At 41.0% G+C, this 18,383-nt stretch overlaps 1 protein-coding gene across 1 annotated transcript; it reads left to right on the top strand.

The window, feature by feature from the left end:
- The first annotated feature begins 567 nt into the window (after positions 1-567).
- On the top strand, positions 568-9,796 carry LOC116883223 (serpin B6-like). The gene is made up of 6 exons (XM_032884237.1): positions 568-852; positions 3,134-3,286; positions 4,327-4,444; positions 5,610-5,752; positions 8,949-9,104; positions 9,392-9,796. The coding sequence occupies exons 1-6, from the start codon at positions 649-651 to the stop codon at positions 9,794-9,796; spliced, it is 1,179 nt and encodes a 392-aa protein (XP_032740128.1). The 5' UTR covers positions 568-648.
- The last annotated feature ends 8,587 nt before the right edge of the window (positions 9,797-18,383 follow it).

The following is an 18,383-nucleotide window of genomic DNA, read 5'->3' as shown; positions in this document are numbered from 1 at the left end:
AATGCCTTTGCCAGGCTATGGGCCAATCCATTTACTTCTAGAGATTCTTCTGCATATACCTCCCAGGCGTATCCTTGGGATACCAGCTATGTGCCACTTTGTCAATTCTTATATATACATGGCAGTCACTCTATTCTTCGAGGTATTTCCAAAGGCCAGCAGCTCTCTTTTTATTTGTTGTTTTTTGATTCCACCTCCTTTGCCCATGACTGGGATCACTACTATGCACCTCCTTCTTGAGCTTTACTGTTTCTTAAGGTCTGAAGTAGGATCGTCACACGTAGATTGCCTACACTTTACCAACTGTGCCTTTCCCCAGAACAACACCTATATTTTCAATCAGCAGCAAAACTCAATCTTTTCTTCAAGCAATCAGTCAGACTTTATACTTTCCTAATTCCATCCTGAAAGAAACTGGGAGATGTTAGGTATTATGATATTGGACTACAAAAATTGACCTTGCATATAAAGTCCTTATTTTCATTTGTTTATTTTTGAGACTGTTTCACTATGTAGCTTATGATAGGCTGGATTTGCTATATATACAAGGTTGGACACTTGTGCTGTATCTGTCCCTTGTTCACCAAGTTAGAGCATCACAATGTTTGTGAGAATGAACTTTTAGCCTATATATTTGACTGTGCTTTTATGATGTTTTTTGTAATCCCTCATTTTAGGCTTGCCATCATGGATCCTCTGCTGGAAGCAAATGCTACCTTTGCCTTAAAGGTTTTGAGAGTATTGGGTGAAGACAGCTCAAAAAATGTATTTTTCTCACCCCTGAGCATGTTTTCATCTCTGTCTATGATCTTATTGGGAGCAAATGGAACCACTGCAAGCCAGATAAGTAAGGTAACCAGCACCATTGTAAAGCAGATAAATACTGTGGCCTGTCAGTTGAACTGGACCTTTTATGCTCTAAAATCTTCTTGCAGATGATATAGGGGTGTGACTGGAGAAGTTATAGGCAGGATGTACTACCCCTATTGGTATTCTAGATGTAACATCCAGATCCACTGGTGGTGATTGTGTATGTGAGGATTAATTTGGTGCAAAAATACCTAAGGTATGGTCCTAAGGCCTTATGATCCCCCCTGCTTTTGTTCTGGCCCTAAGGGATCTCAGTTCTCCAACAGGTAAGGTCTGTTCCTAGGATCTTGAAGTTTATTCCCAAATGAAGTCATTCCAATCTGGAAGACCAGGATTCGAATCTTTAGTGGATTTTGTTGAGTTCTCTGTTATATCCACACAAGTATGTGAACCTCAGAGACTGACTGCCCCAGAATCATATGGAGATAAGGACAGTGAACACTTCCTGAAATGTTAGTTCTGGCTGTGTTGCAGACACTATGGATTGGCTGGCTTAGTTAACACATATTATTTTTTATAGTTCAATTGGCTTAATATTAAAATTCCTGGAGTTGGAAAGTTGATTTTTTTATGAACAGCAAATGGCATTTTTGTTTCTCCTCAAAGTGGGTGTTTTCGGTTTGTTGTGCAATGCAGACAGACTCAAGTGCTTTCTTGTTGAGGTAGACCTAGGTGTTTTGTTGAGGCAAGATCCATGGAAGGACAAGTTATATTTGGAGAGAATATAAGTAGCACCCAATTGACAGAGACTGGGTGCTTACATAGCTAGCTTTAGAATGTTGGTCTTGTGTCATTGTTGATTTTCATTTTGTTGAGAGATGCTTGACATAGAATTTCTTCTGGGGTCATGGCTGGTTTACTCACTCCTCCTGACTCATGCAGATTCTGTGGAAGTATAATTGTTTCTGCTGAATCATTTCACCACATGGGATTTGGGTTCAGTATCCTGATACTACTAAACTAGACTGATTGTATCTTGACTAACATAGATTAAAATTGACCCAAAAGCTACTTCCAAACAGGTCCACCTTCCTTTGTCCTATTTACCATCTTTTCTTTCTTTGGGTTGTGTGCTACAAAAGGGGTCGAAGCATATGAGAACCCTTATAAAAAGTACGTTTTAAAAACCTAAGCCTGCATTTCCTGGATGTTTATGTCACGATTAGATTTCCTTATAGTGACACAGATTGGGTTTAACTCACTTAATGACTTTTTTTTTAAACTTCATTGTCCCTACAATATATTAGTTCCTGATACAGTTATATTCTGATGAATTGGGTATCAGATGGCATTGTACGAATTTGGCAAAATATATTCAGTGCATTGGATAAAGGACATATTGCAATATCCTAAATGTAGCAATTCTGATTCATAGCCAAATAGGAGTGTCCAGTCTCTTTGATCCAAGGTTATGGATATTTGATTCATCAGTATTAGTGTTTGAAGCCAGTCTTTCCTATTCCATGGCTATCTTATGACATGACTTTGCATTCTGGGTTAGCTCTTGGAATCCTTTTTCTCTCCTCCTCCTCCTCCTCCTCCTTTCTCTCTCTCTCTCTCTCTCTCTCTCTCTCTCTTTCTCAAATATCACATCTACTCATAGGCAGTTTATCAGTTTCCTATGGGAGCAGCTGTAATAATATGTGTACCTTTTCAGAAGGAAAAAGGATTGGGAACTCTAAGGAGGTAAACCTAATGTCTGGCTTCAGGGTATCTAGCATGTTCATTGTTGGCTGGGGTCATGCTTCTCTTTCAAGTAGGTTTGTGTGACAGTAAAATCAGTCCAGGATTTTCCACATTGCTTGGATTTCCTTTCACCCCTGTAGTTGGAAACAAGAGCAGAAAGATGGCAGCTTCCAGGCCTTTTAAAATCTAGGCCTGAAACAAGGTCACTCTCCTAAATTCTAGTGGTCAGACAGTGCTTGAGCCAGCCCAGAACCAAGAGCAGGGAAGAGACAGCATGACCAGATGTCAGAAGTCAGCTGCACTTTAGTGATAGCAAGTCTGGTTGAGCCATGGTTGAAGCCTGAGCATCATTTGTGAATGTGAAGAGGCAGCTTTGTAAAAGACCATTTCTTTTCAGAATAGGCTGACAGGGCACACAGAGGACCCTAGACAGGGAACTTACAAGATATTTTCATATCTAATTAGGTGGGTCTTTGAGTGGCATCAGGAATCTGTAAAATTGTGAGGGTGAGTTTAGTTTTGATTCTTTTCCTATAGCTTGACCTGATGAAGTTGTTTTCAATCTGTTTGATTTCAGATACTTTCTTTGTATAATTGCAACGGTAGTGGAGGGGGAGATGTCCACCAGCACTTCCAGTCACTTCTCACTGAAGTGAACAAGTCCGACAGAAGGCACATGCTCAAAACATCAAACAGTGTCTTTGTAGAAGACAGTTTTGAAATCCTAGCAGTAAGTGTCCTGTAGTACTCGGAGATATTAAGCTGAAGTTACCTTCTAGCCATCACATAGATTTATACACACATACATGCACACCTTCAACAGAGGCACACATTCACATGAAATGTACATTTGCCTCATACACATGAAGACACAAATAAATAAAAAACAGCTTTATCAAAGAGGAGTTTAGTATGTAGCCATGAGATCAGCTGTTTCATAGAAATATTGATAAACTATACCACATATACTGCTGGCATAATGGAATTTTTTCATCCTTTTAATACTGTGTTGGGTTTTCTCTTGTAACATGTCAGAATGTGAGTGGTCATCAAATTCATTATGGTTTCATAGAGTATATCAGCATGTGGCTTGTTCTTTTGTTTGCCTTGTGCTGGTGATCAGTTCCCTGTATGGCCTTGTGTGGGCTAGGCTGGTCCTTCACTACTGAAATGAGCCACTAATCCACACCCTACCACAGGCTGTGTTTTGTGAGTGACTCACCCCCTGCCCACCATGGTGACCATGGTCTAATTCCACATCATGAAATAAAATCAATTAAAATGATATACATAGTTTTATAGCTTCCACATCTAGTTCCCTAGTGGTGACACTGTTTTAAGTGGTGCAAATTTGTATTACTGTTATCATGGAAGTCTGTTCTAGAAGATCCAGCCTGTGCACAGCACAAGGTGTCATATCACCTGTGTAGTTAACCTTCTGTCTGCTATTGTGGTGGTCTCTTAGAGTGACAGCAGTATGATACTGTATCTCAGGGTGCTTCCAGTTACCTCCTTGTGCTATAGCTACCACTTTAAGAACTCAACTGTTAATCATGTTTTTTAGTTATTCTTATAACAACCAGCATCTTTCCTCATTTATAAAATAAGAATAAAGAAAGCCAGAAATAAAAAGGTTGGATTCTATACTTTTTCCACATATTTGTTTGGAAGTCATATCTATACATTTGATATTCTGTTTTTGTGAATTGGGAATGAGACTGTTGGTGCTAATCACTTTCATGGCTGTGTAACTTTGTCGCTCTGTCTCAGTCTTTTAAAGATTCCTGTCGCAAGTTCTATGAAGCAGAGATAGAAAACATGGACTTCAAGGGCGCTCCAGAGCAGTCCCGCCAGCACATCAACACCTGGGTAGCCAAAAAGACAGAAGGTGAGCGTAGACTTACTCTGTTTTGTTTGTTTTTAGTGCTGAGATTTGACTGTAGGGCCCTGAGCATGCTCATCAGGATCTCCTCTGACACTAAGCCACACTCCATCCCTGTTAGTTAGCCTATTATGAAAAAAAATGTTACATATACATGTTTTTTGCCGTGTGTTTGTGCATTTCTGTGCACACCTGCTTGTCAGGACCACTCACAGATTTGGTTTTCTCTTTCTACCAGTGTGTCCTGAGACTCTTCTCAGTTCTTCAGGTTTGGTAGCAATGTTTTCCCCTGCTTGGAGATTCTTCTTTGTCTAGCCTTTATTTCTATTTTTGTTTTTGTTCTTTGATACACAGTCTCACTGTCTAGCCTTGACTGTCGCAAAAATATTTACATCAAGCTGTACTTAAACTCAGAAATAAGCCCGCCTCTCAATTTTAAGTATTAAAGGCATGTGCTAAGATTCCACATTTTGCAGTCTATTGTTGCTAGTAATTGTAGTGCTTTCACAAGATCTTCGAATGTAAAAAATATTTACCCATTTTTTTTACATAAAGACTTTTTTTTTATTTCCTGGAGGATTGAGCCCAAGGACTTGAGTATGCTAGGCAAAGTAAAGCACTCTAATGTTGATCTGCCTCTTTAGCTCTAAATCAGGATTCAGTACTCCAGAGTAGTAGGTGGCACTGTTTGCTTATGATCCCTTTGCATGTATCAGCAAACTCCACTAGCTAGTTCATTCTTGTCCTTGTTCATGTTCTGTTGCTGTGAAGACAAACCATGACCAAAGCAAATCATATAAAAGAAAATATCACACAGCTTGCTTACAGTATTAGAAGGGTTATTTCATGATCATCATCTCAGGAAGTAGACAGACATGTTACTTGAGCAGTATCAGAGAAGTTCATATCCTGATCTATAGGCAGCATGCAGAAAGAGAGACAGAGACAGAGAGACAGAAAGACTGGGCCTCCTGTGGGTTTCAGAAATCTCAAAGAGCACTCCCGGTAGTATACCTCTTTCAAACATGCTATACCTATTAATCCTTCCCAAACATTTCAACTGAGGACTGAGCATGTAAATATATCACTCTATGGAAGCCAGTCTCATTTAACATACCAAAAGGCTTCAATTAATTCTTTCTCCTTGTTGTGTGCTAATTCCTTCCTTCAGATGTAATCAGAGAGTTGCTGTCTCCAGGTACAGTAAATTCAAACACTCAGCTGGTTCTTATGAATTCCTTCTACTTCAAAGGAATCTGGGAGAAGCCATTTAACAAAGAGGACACCAGGGAGATGCCTTTCAAAGTCAGCAAGGTAACCACAGTGCGGTAACTAAGTGCAGAGACTCCTGGGCAAGGTCCTCTGTTTGCATCAGCTTCTAAAACATAAAGAGGATCCTCATGTAGTCTGTGCCTCTCATGTCTCTGGGAAGCTTTTCAGGCAGGAGCCCCTTTCAGCCTTGAGGCCTTTCTTTTCCCTTCTTCTTTTGCATGTTTCCAGTGATGGGTATATGGTTTCAGTCCTGGCCCTGCTTCTGTCATGGGCTATGCTTTCACTGGCAGCGGTTGATTCCAGACCTGATAGCAGAGCTCTGGAGTATACTTGGAATGGTTTTTCGTAGAATTTTGAAGTTATGAAAATCTGGACTCCAGTTGTGGGTTATAAGGCTTCTTGTGGCCCTGAATGCAGCCCATCCATTACTCATGATCCCCTGCAGTAGTGCACACTCCTTTCCTTTTACAGTGTCTTTCCTGAAGTTGTCTTGTGTCTTCCACCTCTTTGAGGAGGACATTCCCTCCTGCTCATTGCCACAAAACCATACAGAGGGAAAACAGCCTTTCTCATGCTGTTGGAAAAAAACATTTTAGGGCAGAGAGCTGTGTAATGAGTGCCCGGCTCAGTAAGCACTGAAAGGGTGAGTGAAATTCAGTCTTGGGCTTATGGAAGAAGCACGGATCTTTGCTTACAGACAAGTATCACAAAGGGATGGGTATTTGTGATAGACTCCATATACGGCCTCTTCTAGTTTGGAGCATGTTATTTGCTGGTGTCCCAGGGATTTTGTAACCACATTCTCTCTCTCTCTCTCTCTCTCTCTCTCTCTCTCTCTCTCTCTCTCTCTCTCTCTCCTCCCTCCTCCCTCCCTCCCTCCTCCCCCTCTCTCTACTTATACTTTGAGGATGACAAAACAAATGAGTTACATCATATTCTGGTTCATTAGTCAGACCTTGCATCCCCCAGATAAAGTTGAATTTGAACTTTCAGGTTTTTATTGTTAGGGTTCAGGATTAATCAAACAAACCTGATAATACTGATCTCAGCCAATTGCTGGTGGTTTAGTGAACACAGATTCAAAGACTGATATCAATGATGCAGTCAGGACTTGGGAGCCAAGATTTGACACAGGACAGTTCCCAGAAGCAGTTTTTATAGTCCTTATAAAATGTTAAACTTGAAAAAACCCACACTATGTAGTATTTAGGCCATCCAAAGAATCTCTGTCTGATCTTGAAGTTAACTGGCTGGGTCTAGGGGCAGGGAAGCTAGGGAATTGAGCCCAGGAGGCTCAGTGACATCTTATGACAATATGACATTATGGATAGGACAAGGAAAGTTAGGTGAAGTTAAGGTCATGAGATACAAAATGAAGGTTGGGATAATATAGCAGAACTATTGTTAAGTTTGAACAATCAATATTCAATGTTCAGAAATGGATTTTATTTCAAGATTTATTCATAGTAACCTTTTTTTTTCTGGTCAAAGTATTTCTGTCTTTGAAGTCACGTGTAACAGGATCCTACCTTAGGACTTCCTTCTCCTGCAAGCAACAGAAACCTTAGATGGTATCACTGAGTTCATGCAAGTTTATCATCCAGCAGGAGGGTAGAAAATGAAGCCTGGAGGTGCCTACATGATGTGATGCTCTTGAAAACTGGCTTTTCTTTCCTGCTCTGCCAGTCTTTGCATGGAGTGTTTTTCCTCATTCTCACAGCAGGGCTTTAACCCTGAGTCTATTGTTCCTAGGGAAGAATATATGCCTGAAAGCAGTCTTTCTTGCTTTCCCATATGACTTTCCCATATGACTTTCCCCATATAATCCATCGGTGGGAACATGCTTGTTTTGGCTCCTGCTAAGTGTAGATCCATCACACATTGTCTTTCTTTTTGTCTCTGCACTAGACACAGACGGTTCTGTGGCTACAGTAGATGCTAATTGTATTCCACATACGTGGCCATGACTCCAAAGGCACAAGATTTTCTGTTCTGTGGATTTGTATTTAAATTATAAGCAGTATTGCAGCTCATACATTTGCTACTAATACAATCTTCAGATGTCACTTGAGAGCCTATTCTGTCTAAGGCACTAACTGGCTAGTGTGCCTACCTTTATGAAGCTCTCCTTTCTTGGAGAAGTGAATTCTGAAATAAACATATGTGATTACATGGAGGTTTGTTGTGAGGACTCCAGAGACCTATGGTGGTGGTGGCAGGATGCTGTGCTTTGGTGCACTGCCAGTAAGAACTGCCAAGGAAACCTTCACTGGGAAGATGGCATGAGAACAGACACCAGGGCATTAGAAGCAAGTACCAGCTCTGAGGAAGAGTTTGTTGGGCAGAAAAGGGCTTAATCTAGTTAACCATAACACCACAGATGAACCTATGAGTATAGTGGATCCAAGGAGAGAGATTGAACTAGAATAGGAAGCAAGGAGGAGTCATTTCTATTCCAGGGTGTTTTAAGGACTTTAACTCTAATTCCTGCTAGAGTGGTCTGACTTGCCTTGTTCAGGGTTTCTCTGGCTGCTGTGCTGAAGTCTGTGACAAAAGGTTTTCACAGTATTCCAGAGCTGTTAGGATGACAGTGGAGGTTAACAATTAAAGTACCATTTTGATTATAATTCAAAGACACACAGTACAATTAGTTAATGACTCAAATCAAGAACGTAAAATTATTTTGGCAACTGGAAGAAGGACATCACTGTCAACCAGAACAAGTAAGGCTTGTAGGTATACAAAGGAATATCAAAGGGCAGGAGTCAAATAGGCTATAAAATACTTTGTTGCAGAGTTCAGGAAGAAGTCCAGGCTACAATAATGTATTTGGAAATTATGTTCAGAGTCATGAGAATAAATGAGTTTTCCCAATAGTATAGTTTGCCTATAACATCACAGGTGTCTGGATTTGGGCCAGTCAGCTTCTGTCATTACAACTATTATGGAGATAACCAAGTATGCCCAATTGACTATCTTTTTTGAGGTTACATCTCAATGACCTGAACATCCTCTTCTAAGACCCATCTCTTAAAGATTCCTTCTCTTTCCAAAGTCCTACTCTAAAGGCCAAGTCTTGATAAAAGGGCCTTTAGAGATATGAAAAGTCTAAACTGTTTCAGAAGTTTAATGACTGATTGAATGTTCTAGAAGTCCAATAAAGGCAGTTACCACAGGGTCAGTGAATATCTTACCCTGTTGAATTTGCCTGGTATGTTTTGTTATCTATCCATTACAGAATGAGAAGAAAATTGTTCAAATGATGTTTAACAAGTCTAACTTCAGAACTTACTATGTGGAAGATATATCTACCACTCTTATATTGCTCCCTTATCTTGGCAATCAGTTGAGCATCACCATCATGCTTCCCGATGAATATGTTGAACTGAGAACGGTAAGGATCAAGCATCCTTGATGGAGCTGTGGAAGAGAAAGAGTGGCATTTGGGTTTATACTGGGGCAGCTCTTCTAGACTCATATGATCATGGTTTTATTTTCAATTTATTTGTGATACTGGGGTGAAACCTAGGACCTGAAGCATGCCTTACAAGCTCTGTACCCCAGTCTCTCCAAGCTACCATATGGGATACAGTTACACTTCCCTGGGCAGTGTAGAGCTTTCTCATTGTCACAAGAGCCCTGTATGACATCACTGTCATAAATTATTCAACCCTCTTCTAGGTGGAGAATCAAATAACTTATGAGAAACTTATAGAGTGGACAAGGCTGGAAAATACGCAAGAAGAAGAGGTGGAGATTTTCCTCCCACGGTTTAAACTGGAGGAGAGCTATGACATGAAGGATGTCCTTTGCAAGCTGGGCATGACTGATGCTTTTGAGGATGGCAGAGCAGACTTTTCTGGAATATCTTCTAAGCCAGGCCTATTTCTGTCCAAGGTTGTTCACAAGAGTGTAGTGGAGGTGAATGAGGAGGACACAGAGACTGCAGCTCCCACTGAAATAGTCACAATGGGGTCACCACTGTCTCCCCAGTGCTTAGTCGCTGACCACCCCTTCCTTTTCCTCATTCAAGATGATAGGAGCAAAGCAATTTTGTTCCTTGGCCGGTTCTCCTCTCCCTGTTGAAAGGGTGTTCTTGTCAGTAGTTTTCCTGCACTCCATGGTTTGCATGTGACCCAAGCAACCTTATCAATAAAATACAATGGCAGTTATGAAATAAAGGGTTTATGGCACACCACTTTCAGAACTATGTTTCTGTCTCATGGGAGGATCTAGAATCTGAATTTTCATTTCTGGGAGTATGTGGTGTTGCTGTCTGTAGAGCTCATCCATGTTGCAGAATGTTATGGTTTCTTTCAGTCAGCCATGCATGCTCACACAAGGGAAATGGTAATATTATCTCTTCTCCAGCTGCATTCGAATCTCATTTCACTTTAGTGAGAGAATATGCCCAGTTCAGGACTCATGGGGAAGTGGCCATCCAGACTCAGACAGTCTCTGTGGACAGCTCAGGTCCCATTCTGGGGCAAGCAGAGGCACAGTGTGCTAGGACTTGGCTCCAGGAGAAACTCCCTTATTTCTCTGTTTCTATGCCAGACATGGAGTGTGTCAGGAGCCTCTTTTTTACAAAGGCATGTGTAATTATTCTGGAGACTGTGATGATCACTAGTGAGTTTCTCCCTCATAGAAAGTATAACAACTAAAGTATTTTAGAGTGATGGGACAAAACAGTGCAGAGGGTTCTCTATCTTGTATTCTTGTTGATGCTATTTTAGGTTTAACTTGAATTTGATCTTCTTGATGAAGAATCTCATGATAAATTACCCACCTCTATTAAAGGATGTAAGGCTAGATGCCCCAGCTAACTCATCTTAGGTTCTGTTATACTGCTTGCTTCTACAAACCTCTTCATGTAGTTGTTGAGTGAGATACCAGAATGTGGTTTATCCCTTTAAAAGTCTCTTGGTCTAATGATCAGGGCTTCATGTAGGTTGCAAATACCTAAGTGTTGTCCCAGCCTGCTGGAATAAAGACTTTCAGTTGATCATAAACTCTATCAAGTCTTTATCTTAGATTTGCTCCCCATAGCACGAAGATTCTGCACCTATATTTTCACTTGCTGGAAATGCAGTCACAGCATTGAGAAGCTTGCTGTTCGGCTGGAGGACCTGTGATTGGAACAGCAAAATTGCTTTAGAACTCAAGGAGTGCTGCCCAAGATTAGCACAAGCACAATAGATATGCCTCTGAGAGGTAGAGCCCCAAGGACTGTTTGTCTTGAGGACTTCATGCTGTTGCGTAGTTTCCTTCTGCTTGTGGCCCTTAAAGTCATTATTGTGATTACATCCATTATAACCTATGAGTTGTATGAATACTCTAGCCCATCACTGGACAGTGTCATTGGCACTTACAGTAATTATGATTGTTCTTTTTTAACCATTGCTGTTGGATCATATTAATTCAACCACCACACTGAGAAAGAACTTAAGATATAGATTGTTAGTAAAATTAGGTTACAATGTTTTTCTTAGTTGCTATGATGTAGAAAACCTTGGAACACTTAAATTTCAGAAAGGCGCATTTTGATCATTGACCAGGTTTTTTTTTTTGTTTTTTGTTTTTTGTTTTTTTTTTTGAGGTCAGAGAGCAAGAATATTGGCAGCCCAACTAGTACTAGCTGACTTGGGTTTTTTCTAAAGGTGGGCTGGTGCTAAAGGTAATGATTAATTTTTTTGTATCCAATTTTCACCTTAACTTCTTGATATGATTTAACAAAAATGGTAAAGAGTAGGTGTGCACCTTGAGGATTTAAAGCAAAAAGGACTGATCATATTTTACATAAAAGTTTAGAATTGTGATTCTTTTAAAGATTTTTTATAAGATTACTTCTTAAGACTAGTAATAAAATGACTGATTCTTCCTTTCTAACTCCATATTGCCGCCTGCCAGTAAGTGGAACTGGCTGAGAAAATACCTTGCTTGCTTACTCTTTGTTACTCTAGCACAAGATTCTTAAATATGAATGTATTTGGGTTCTTGGGAATAATTTGGCTTTTTCACCTATAGTGCATAAAATGTTTATTCATGCAAAGCTATTGGGGAAGTCATTGCAATCAATCACAAAGAAAAATATAATGTAACCACATTGTAATTTTTATGTTGCTTGCAATATTTTCCTGGGATACATAAGCTGTGGGAGAAGAAATAAAATTGTTGGAGCCTTGCTTCAGCCTCTCTCTCTCTCTCTCTCTCTCTCTCTCTCTCTCTCTCTCTCTCTCTCTGTTTTTTCTCTCAAATTGAGAGAGAAAATGCTTGACCTATAAAGAAGTTTTCTCTGTCTGTGTGTTCTAGCAATTCCATGCATATTCCTATAGAGCCTGATGTATCAAAGTGGACTTTGGCAAGATTCTTATTACCACTTGGTGTATCATGAACTCTAACCCCCGGTACCATAAGCCTAAATAAACTCTTCCTTTTACATTGCCTTGGTCATGTTGTTTTATCACAGTAATAGGAAAGTAACTAAGGTTGTCCTATCCCTAACAACCAACCCATCTCAACCCCACTTTTTGGAATCTCCCAAACTAAGAAAGCTGCTTATGTGATGATACCCCGTGTAAAGGAGCTAGGAGTTATGACAGCACAGGATATAGGAGGTGCATGGACTTGTGTTGGCTTCTAATGGCTGAATTTATCTTGGAACTAGACAACATCTCAATGTTTTTTGAGGTAGTTCAGACAATACTGCCTCAGTAGTATTCCCCAGTCTCTGTGCCTGTGACATGATTACAAGAGCTCTGGATCTCCCTTGGTTTGTTCACTTGTCCATTGTTTATTCTGAGTTGGTTAGTTATGGACATTAATTTGATATATACCATCTTTGGTCTGTTTTCAAAATATATTTATTATTATTATTATTATTATTTAAATATTTATTTAATCTTTATTTTTACACTTCAGATTTTATTCCCCTCCTGGTCTACTCTCTGACTGTTCCTCATCCCATATCTCCTTCCTGCCCCCTGTCTCCATGAGAATGTCCTCATCCCCTAACCCCTACCCAACCCTCCAAACTCCCTGGGGCCTCCAGTTTCTAGAGGGTTAGGTGCATCTTCTCTGACTGAACCCAGAGTTCCTCTCATGTATTTGTGTGAGGACACTCACATCAGCTGGTGTGTGCTGCCTGGTTAGTGGTCCAGTGTCTGAGAAATTTGGGGGTCCAGGTTAATGAGAATGCTGATCCTCTTACAAGGTTATACTTGTCCTCAGCTTCTCTCAGCTTTTCCCTAATTCGACCACAGGGATTAGCAGCTTCCATCCATTGGTTGGATGGAAGTATCTGCATCTGACTCTTTCAAGTGCTTGTTCGGTCACTCAGAGGGTAGTCATGTTAGGTCCATTTTTGTGAGTGCTCCTTAGCCTCAGTAATAGTGTCAGGCCTTGGGGCATCCCCTTGAGCTGGATCCCACTTTTCTCAACTTCCTTTTCCTCAGGTTCCTCTCCATTTCCATTACTGCAGTTCTTTCAGATAGGAAAAATTATGGGTCAGGGTTTTGACTGTGGGATGGCAGCCCTATCCTTCACTTGATGCACAGTCTTCCTGCTGGATGTGAGTATGCAAGTTCCCTCTCCCCTCTGTAGGGCATTTCATCTAAGGTCCCTTTATTTGAGACCTGAGAGTTTATGGCCTCCCAGGTCTCTTGTACATTATAGAAGGTACCACCAAACTTCTACCCCTGATGTTGCCTATTTCCATTCTTTCTGCTGGCACTCAGGACTTCAGTCCTTTCCCCCCACCCAATACCAGATCATGTTTCCCTCTTTCTCCCCACCTAGTCACCTTTCTCACCCTAGTCCCTCCCTCCATCTTTGTGATTGCTTTCTTCTCCTGTCCGAGTGGGATTGAGGCATCCTCACTTGGGCCCTTAGCTTTTGACCTTTTTGATTTCTGTGGATTGTATCTTGGGTGTTATGTACTCTTTCATTTTGGTTAATATTCACTTGTTAGTGAGTACAGACCGTGCATGTCCTTTTGGGTCTGAGTTACCTCACTAAGGATGATATTGTCTATTTCTACACATTTGCCTACATAACTCAAGATGTTTTCACTATTTTTTTTGGATATTTTTTATTTACATTCCAAATATTATTCCCTTTCCCAGTTTCTCATCCATAAACTCCCATACCATCCATCCTCCCCCTTACTTGTATGGGGGTATTCCCCCACCCATCCACCCAACCCTTCCTGCCTCTCTACCCTGACATTCCCCTAAACTGCAGAGTCCAGTTTAGGCAAGACCAAGGGCTTGTCCTCCCATTGGTGCCCAAGAAGACCATCTTCTGCTACAAATGCAGGTAGAGTCATGGGTCTGTCCATGTGTAATCTTTAGGTAGTGGTTTAGTCCTTGGGGTATCTGGTTGGCTGGTATTATTGTTCTTATGGGATTGCAAACCCCTTCACCTCCTTCAATTTTTTCTCTAACTCTTCCAATGGTGATCCCATTCTCAGTTCAATGGTTTGCTGCTAGCATTCACCTCTGTATTTGTCATGTACTGGCAGAGCATCTCAGGAAACACCTATATCAGGCTCCTGTCAGCATGAACTTCTTAGCATCAGGAATATTGTCTGTTTGGTGGCTGTATGTATATGGGATGGATACCAAGTTCTGAATGGCAGGTTCTGAATGGCTATTACTTCACTTTCTGCTCCAAACCTTGTCTCCATATCTCATCCTATGAATATTTTTGTTCTGCCTTTTAAGGAGGACTGAAGCATCCACACTTTGGTCATCCTTCTTCTTGAGCTTCTCTGGATTGTATATTGGATAATTCGAGCTTTTAGGCTAATATCCACTTACCAGTGAGTGCATACCGTGTGTGTGTGTGTGTGTGTGTGTGTGTGTGTGTGTGTGTGTGTGTGTGTGTTTTGTGATTGGTTCGTCACTTAGGATGATATTTTTTTTTTTTTTTTTTCGGAGCTGGGGACCAACAGGGCCTTAAACGCTTGCTAGGCAAGTGCTCTACCCTGAGCTAAATCCCAACCCCAGGATGATATTTTCTAGTTCCATCTTTTGCCTATGAATTTCATGAAGTCATTGTTTTTGATGGCTGAGTAATACTCCGTTGTGTAGATATACCACATTTTCTGTATCCACTCCTTGGTTGAACGGTATCTGGGTTTTTATGAGCTTCTGCCTATTATAAATAGGACTACTGTGAACATAGTGGAGCATGTGTCCTTGTTATATGTTGGAGCATTTTTTGGGTACATGCCCAGGAATGATATAACTCGGTCCTCAGGAAGTACTGTGTTCTGAGGAATGTCCAGACTAATTTCCAGAGTGGTTGAACCAGCTTGTTATCCCACCAACAATGGAGGATCAGTCCTTTATGTCCTCATCCTTACCAGCATCTGTTGTCACCTGAGGTTTTTTTTATTTCATTTTTTTTATTTTTATTTTTGTTTAATTTGACTTTTTTAAAGTTTACATTTCAAATGTTATTCCCTTTCCTGGTTTCGTGGACATAGCCTCATATCCCAACCTCCTCCCCTTCTTCTATAAGGGTGTTGCCCTCCCCATCTACCCCACCTTTTTGCCCCCCAGCATTCCCCTACACTGGGGGTCCAAACTTGGCAGGACCAAAGGCTTCTCCTTTCATTGGTGCCCAACAAGACCATCCTCTGCTACACATGCAGCTGGAGTCATGGGTCAGTCCATGTATAGTCTTTGGGTAGTGGTTTAGTCCCTCAGAGCTCTGGTTGGATGCCATTGTTGTTCTTATGGGGTTGTAAGCCCCTACAGACCTTTCTATCCTTTAATTCCTACAATTGGGGTCCCATACACAGTTCAAAGGTTTTCTACTAGCATTTGCCTCTGTATTTGACATACCCTGGCTGTGTCTCTCAGGACATATCTATATCCAGCTCCTGTCAGCATGCACTTTCTTAGCTTCATCAATCTTATCTAGTTTTGGTGGCTGTATATATAAGGGCCACAGGTGAGGCAGGCTCTGAATGGCCATTCATTCAGTCTCTGCTCCAAACTTTTACTCCATATCGCCTCCTGTGAATATTGTTGTTCCACCTGTTAAGAAAAAGTGAAGCACAGCTCCCTGCTCCCAACCCGATAGGGGAGAGAGCTCACTGCCTGGACAGGTGGGTACTCCTGAGACTGCAGAGCAGGAGAGACCACCAATACTGACAATCCCTGCCCACATCCCTGGCACAAGAGGAAACTATATAGGGCCTCTGGGTACCAGATGATACGGGCACTCAAGCAGCAGGTTCACTGTGGTCCAGACATCACCCAGACCTGAAGGGATGAGGTCAAAAGCTCCCTGTACCCAAATCCTGTGGGAGGGAGAGCTAAACCTTTAGAGAGGAAGATACGCATGGGAAGCCAGAAGAGACTACACTCTGCCCACATTTCTGCCTCCAGAGGAAAACACCTAAAGCCATCAGGGACCACGGTGCATGGGGGCCCTGGGAAAAGGCAGTGCAGGCCCTACTGATTGATGCCCTCACAGAGAGCTCAAAAGCAGGCCCCCAGGGGCAACTTCAGATGCAGGACCACAGGTAAGACCAACTTTTCTGCTCCAACCAACCTGCCTGGTAGACTCAGGACACAGGCCCACAGGAACAGCTGAAGACCAGTAGAGAGGAAAGACTACACGCCTGAAAGCAGAACACTCTGTTCCCATAACTGGCTGAAGGAAAACAGGAAAACAGGTCTACAGCACTCCTGGCACACAGGCCTATAGCACAGTCTAGTCACTGTCAGAAATAGCAGAACAAGGTAATACCATAGACAACCCGATGGCAAGAGGCAAGCGCAGGAACCCAAGCAAGAGAAAACAAGACTACATGGCATCATCGGAGCCCAATTCTCCCACCAAAGCAAACACTGAACATCCAAACACACCAGAAAAAAAAGATCTAGATTTAAAATAACATTTGATCATGAGGATGGAGGACTTCAAGAAAGACATAAAGAACATCCTTAGAGGAATGGAGGAAAACATGAATAAACAAGTAGAAGCCTATAGAGAGGAATCACAAAAATACCTGAAAGAATTCCAGGAAAACACAATCAAACAGGTAAAAGAATGAAAAATGGATATAGAAGCAATAAAGTAAGCACAAAGGGAGACAACCCTGGATATAGAAAACCAAAGGAAGAGACAAAAAGCTGTAGATAAAAGCATTGCAAACAGAATACAAGAGATAGAAGAGAGAATCTCAGGAGCAGAAGATTCCATAGAAATCATCAACACAACGGTGAAAGATAATGTAAAATGGAAAAAGCTACTGGTCCAAAACATACAGGAAATCAAGGACTCAATGAGAAGAACAAACATAAGAATAATAGGTATAGAAGAGAGGGAAGACTCCCAGCTCAAAGGACCAATAAATATCTTCAACAAAATGATAGAGGAAAACTTCCCTAACCTAAAGAAAGAGATGCCCATAAACATATAAGAAGCCTACAGAACTCCAAATAGATTGGACCAGAAAAGAAACTCCTCCCGTCACATAATAGTCAAAACACCAAATACACAAAACAAAGAAAGAATATTAAAAGCAGTAAGGGAAAAAGGTCAAGTAACATATAAGACAGACCTATCAGAATCACACCAGACTTCTCACCAGAGATTATGAAAGCCAGAAGATCCTGGACAGATGTCATACAGACCCTAAGAGAACACAAACGCCAGCGCAGGTTACTGTATCCAGCAAAACTCTCAATTAACATAGATGGAGAAACAAAGATATGCCATGACAAAACCAAATTTACACAATATCTTTCTACAAATCCAGCACTACAAAGGATAATAAAGGGTAAAGCCCAACACAAGAAGGCAAGCTACAGCCTAGAAAAAGCAAGAAACTAATTGTTGTGCAACAAAACAAAGGAAGACAAGCACAAACATAATCTCACATCCAAACACGAATATAACAGGAAGCAACAATCACTATTCCTTAATATCTCTCAATATCAATGGACTCAAATCACCAGTAAAAAACATAAAGTAACAAACTGGATCCACAATGAGGATCTTGCATTCTGCTGCCTATAGGAAACACACCTCAGAGACAAAGACAGACACTACCTCAGAGTGCAAGGCTGGAAAACAACTTTCCAAGCAAGTGGTCTGAAGAAGCAATCTGGAGTAGCCATTCTAATATCGAATAAAATTGATTTTCAACTAAAAGTCATCAAAAAAGATAAGGAAGGACACTTCATATTCATCAAAGGAAAAATCCACCAAGATGAACTCTCAATCCTAAATATCCATGCTCCAAGTACAAGGGCACCTACATACATAAAATAAACCTTACTAAAGCTCAAAGCACACATTGCACCTCACACAATAATAGTAGGAGATTTCAACAACCCACTCTCATCAGGACAGGTCATGGAAACAGAAATTAAACAGAGACATAGACAAAGACAAGTCACGAACCAAATTGACTTAACAGATATTTATAGAACATTCTATCCTAAAACAAAAAGATATACCTCTTTCTCACCATCTCATGGTACTTTCTCCAAAATTGACCATATAATTGGTCATAAAACAGGCCTCAATAGAAACAGAAAGATAGAAATAATCCCATGCATCCTATCAGACCACACGGGCTAAAGCTGGAGTTCAACAGCAATAAGGAAAGAATGTCCACATATACATGGAAATTGAACAATGCTCTACT

Source organism: Rattus rattus, chromosome 14, assembly GCF_011064425.1.
Source record: "Rattus rattus isolate New Zealand chromosome 14, Rrattus_CSIRO_v1, whole genome shotgun sequence".
In the NCBI taxonomy this organism is placed as follows: Eukaryota; Metazoa; Chordata; class Mammalia; order Rodentia; family Muridae; genus Rattus; species Rattus rattus.
This window is presented reverse-complemented; position numbering and strand designations above follow the sequence as displayed.

Excerpts from the sequence above, each read along its gene's own strand:
- LOC116883223 (XM_032884237.1), top strand. The coding sequence starts at position 649 with ATGATGTTTTTTGTAATCCCTCATTTTAGGCTTGCCATCATGGATCCT. Across the intron at positions 4,445-5,609 it reads GGTAGCCAAAAAGACAGAAG|ATGTAATCAGAGAGTTGCTG; the intron begins GTGAGCGTAGAC and ends TCCTTCCTTCAG. Across the intron at positions 9,105-9,391 it reads AATATGTTGAACTGAGAACG|GTGGAGAATCAAATAACTTA; the intron begins GTAAGGATCAAG and ends ACCCTCTTCTAG.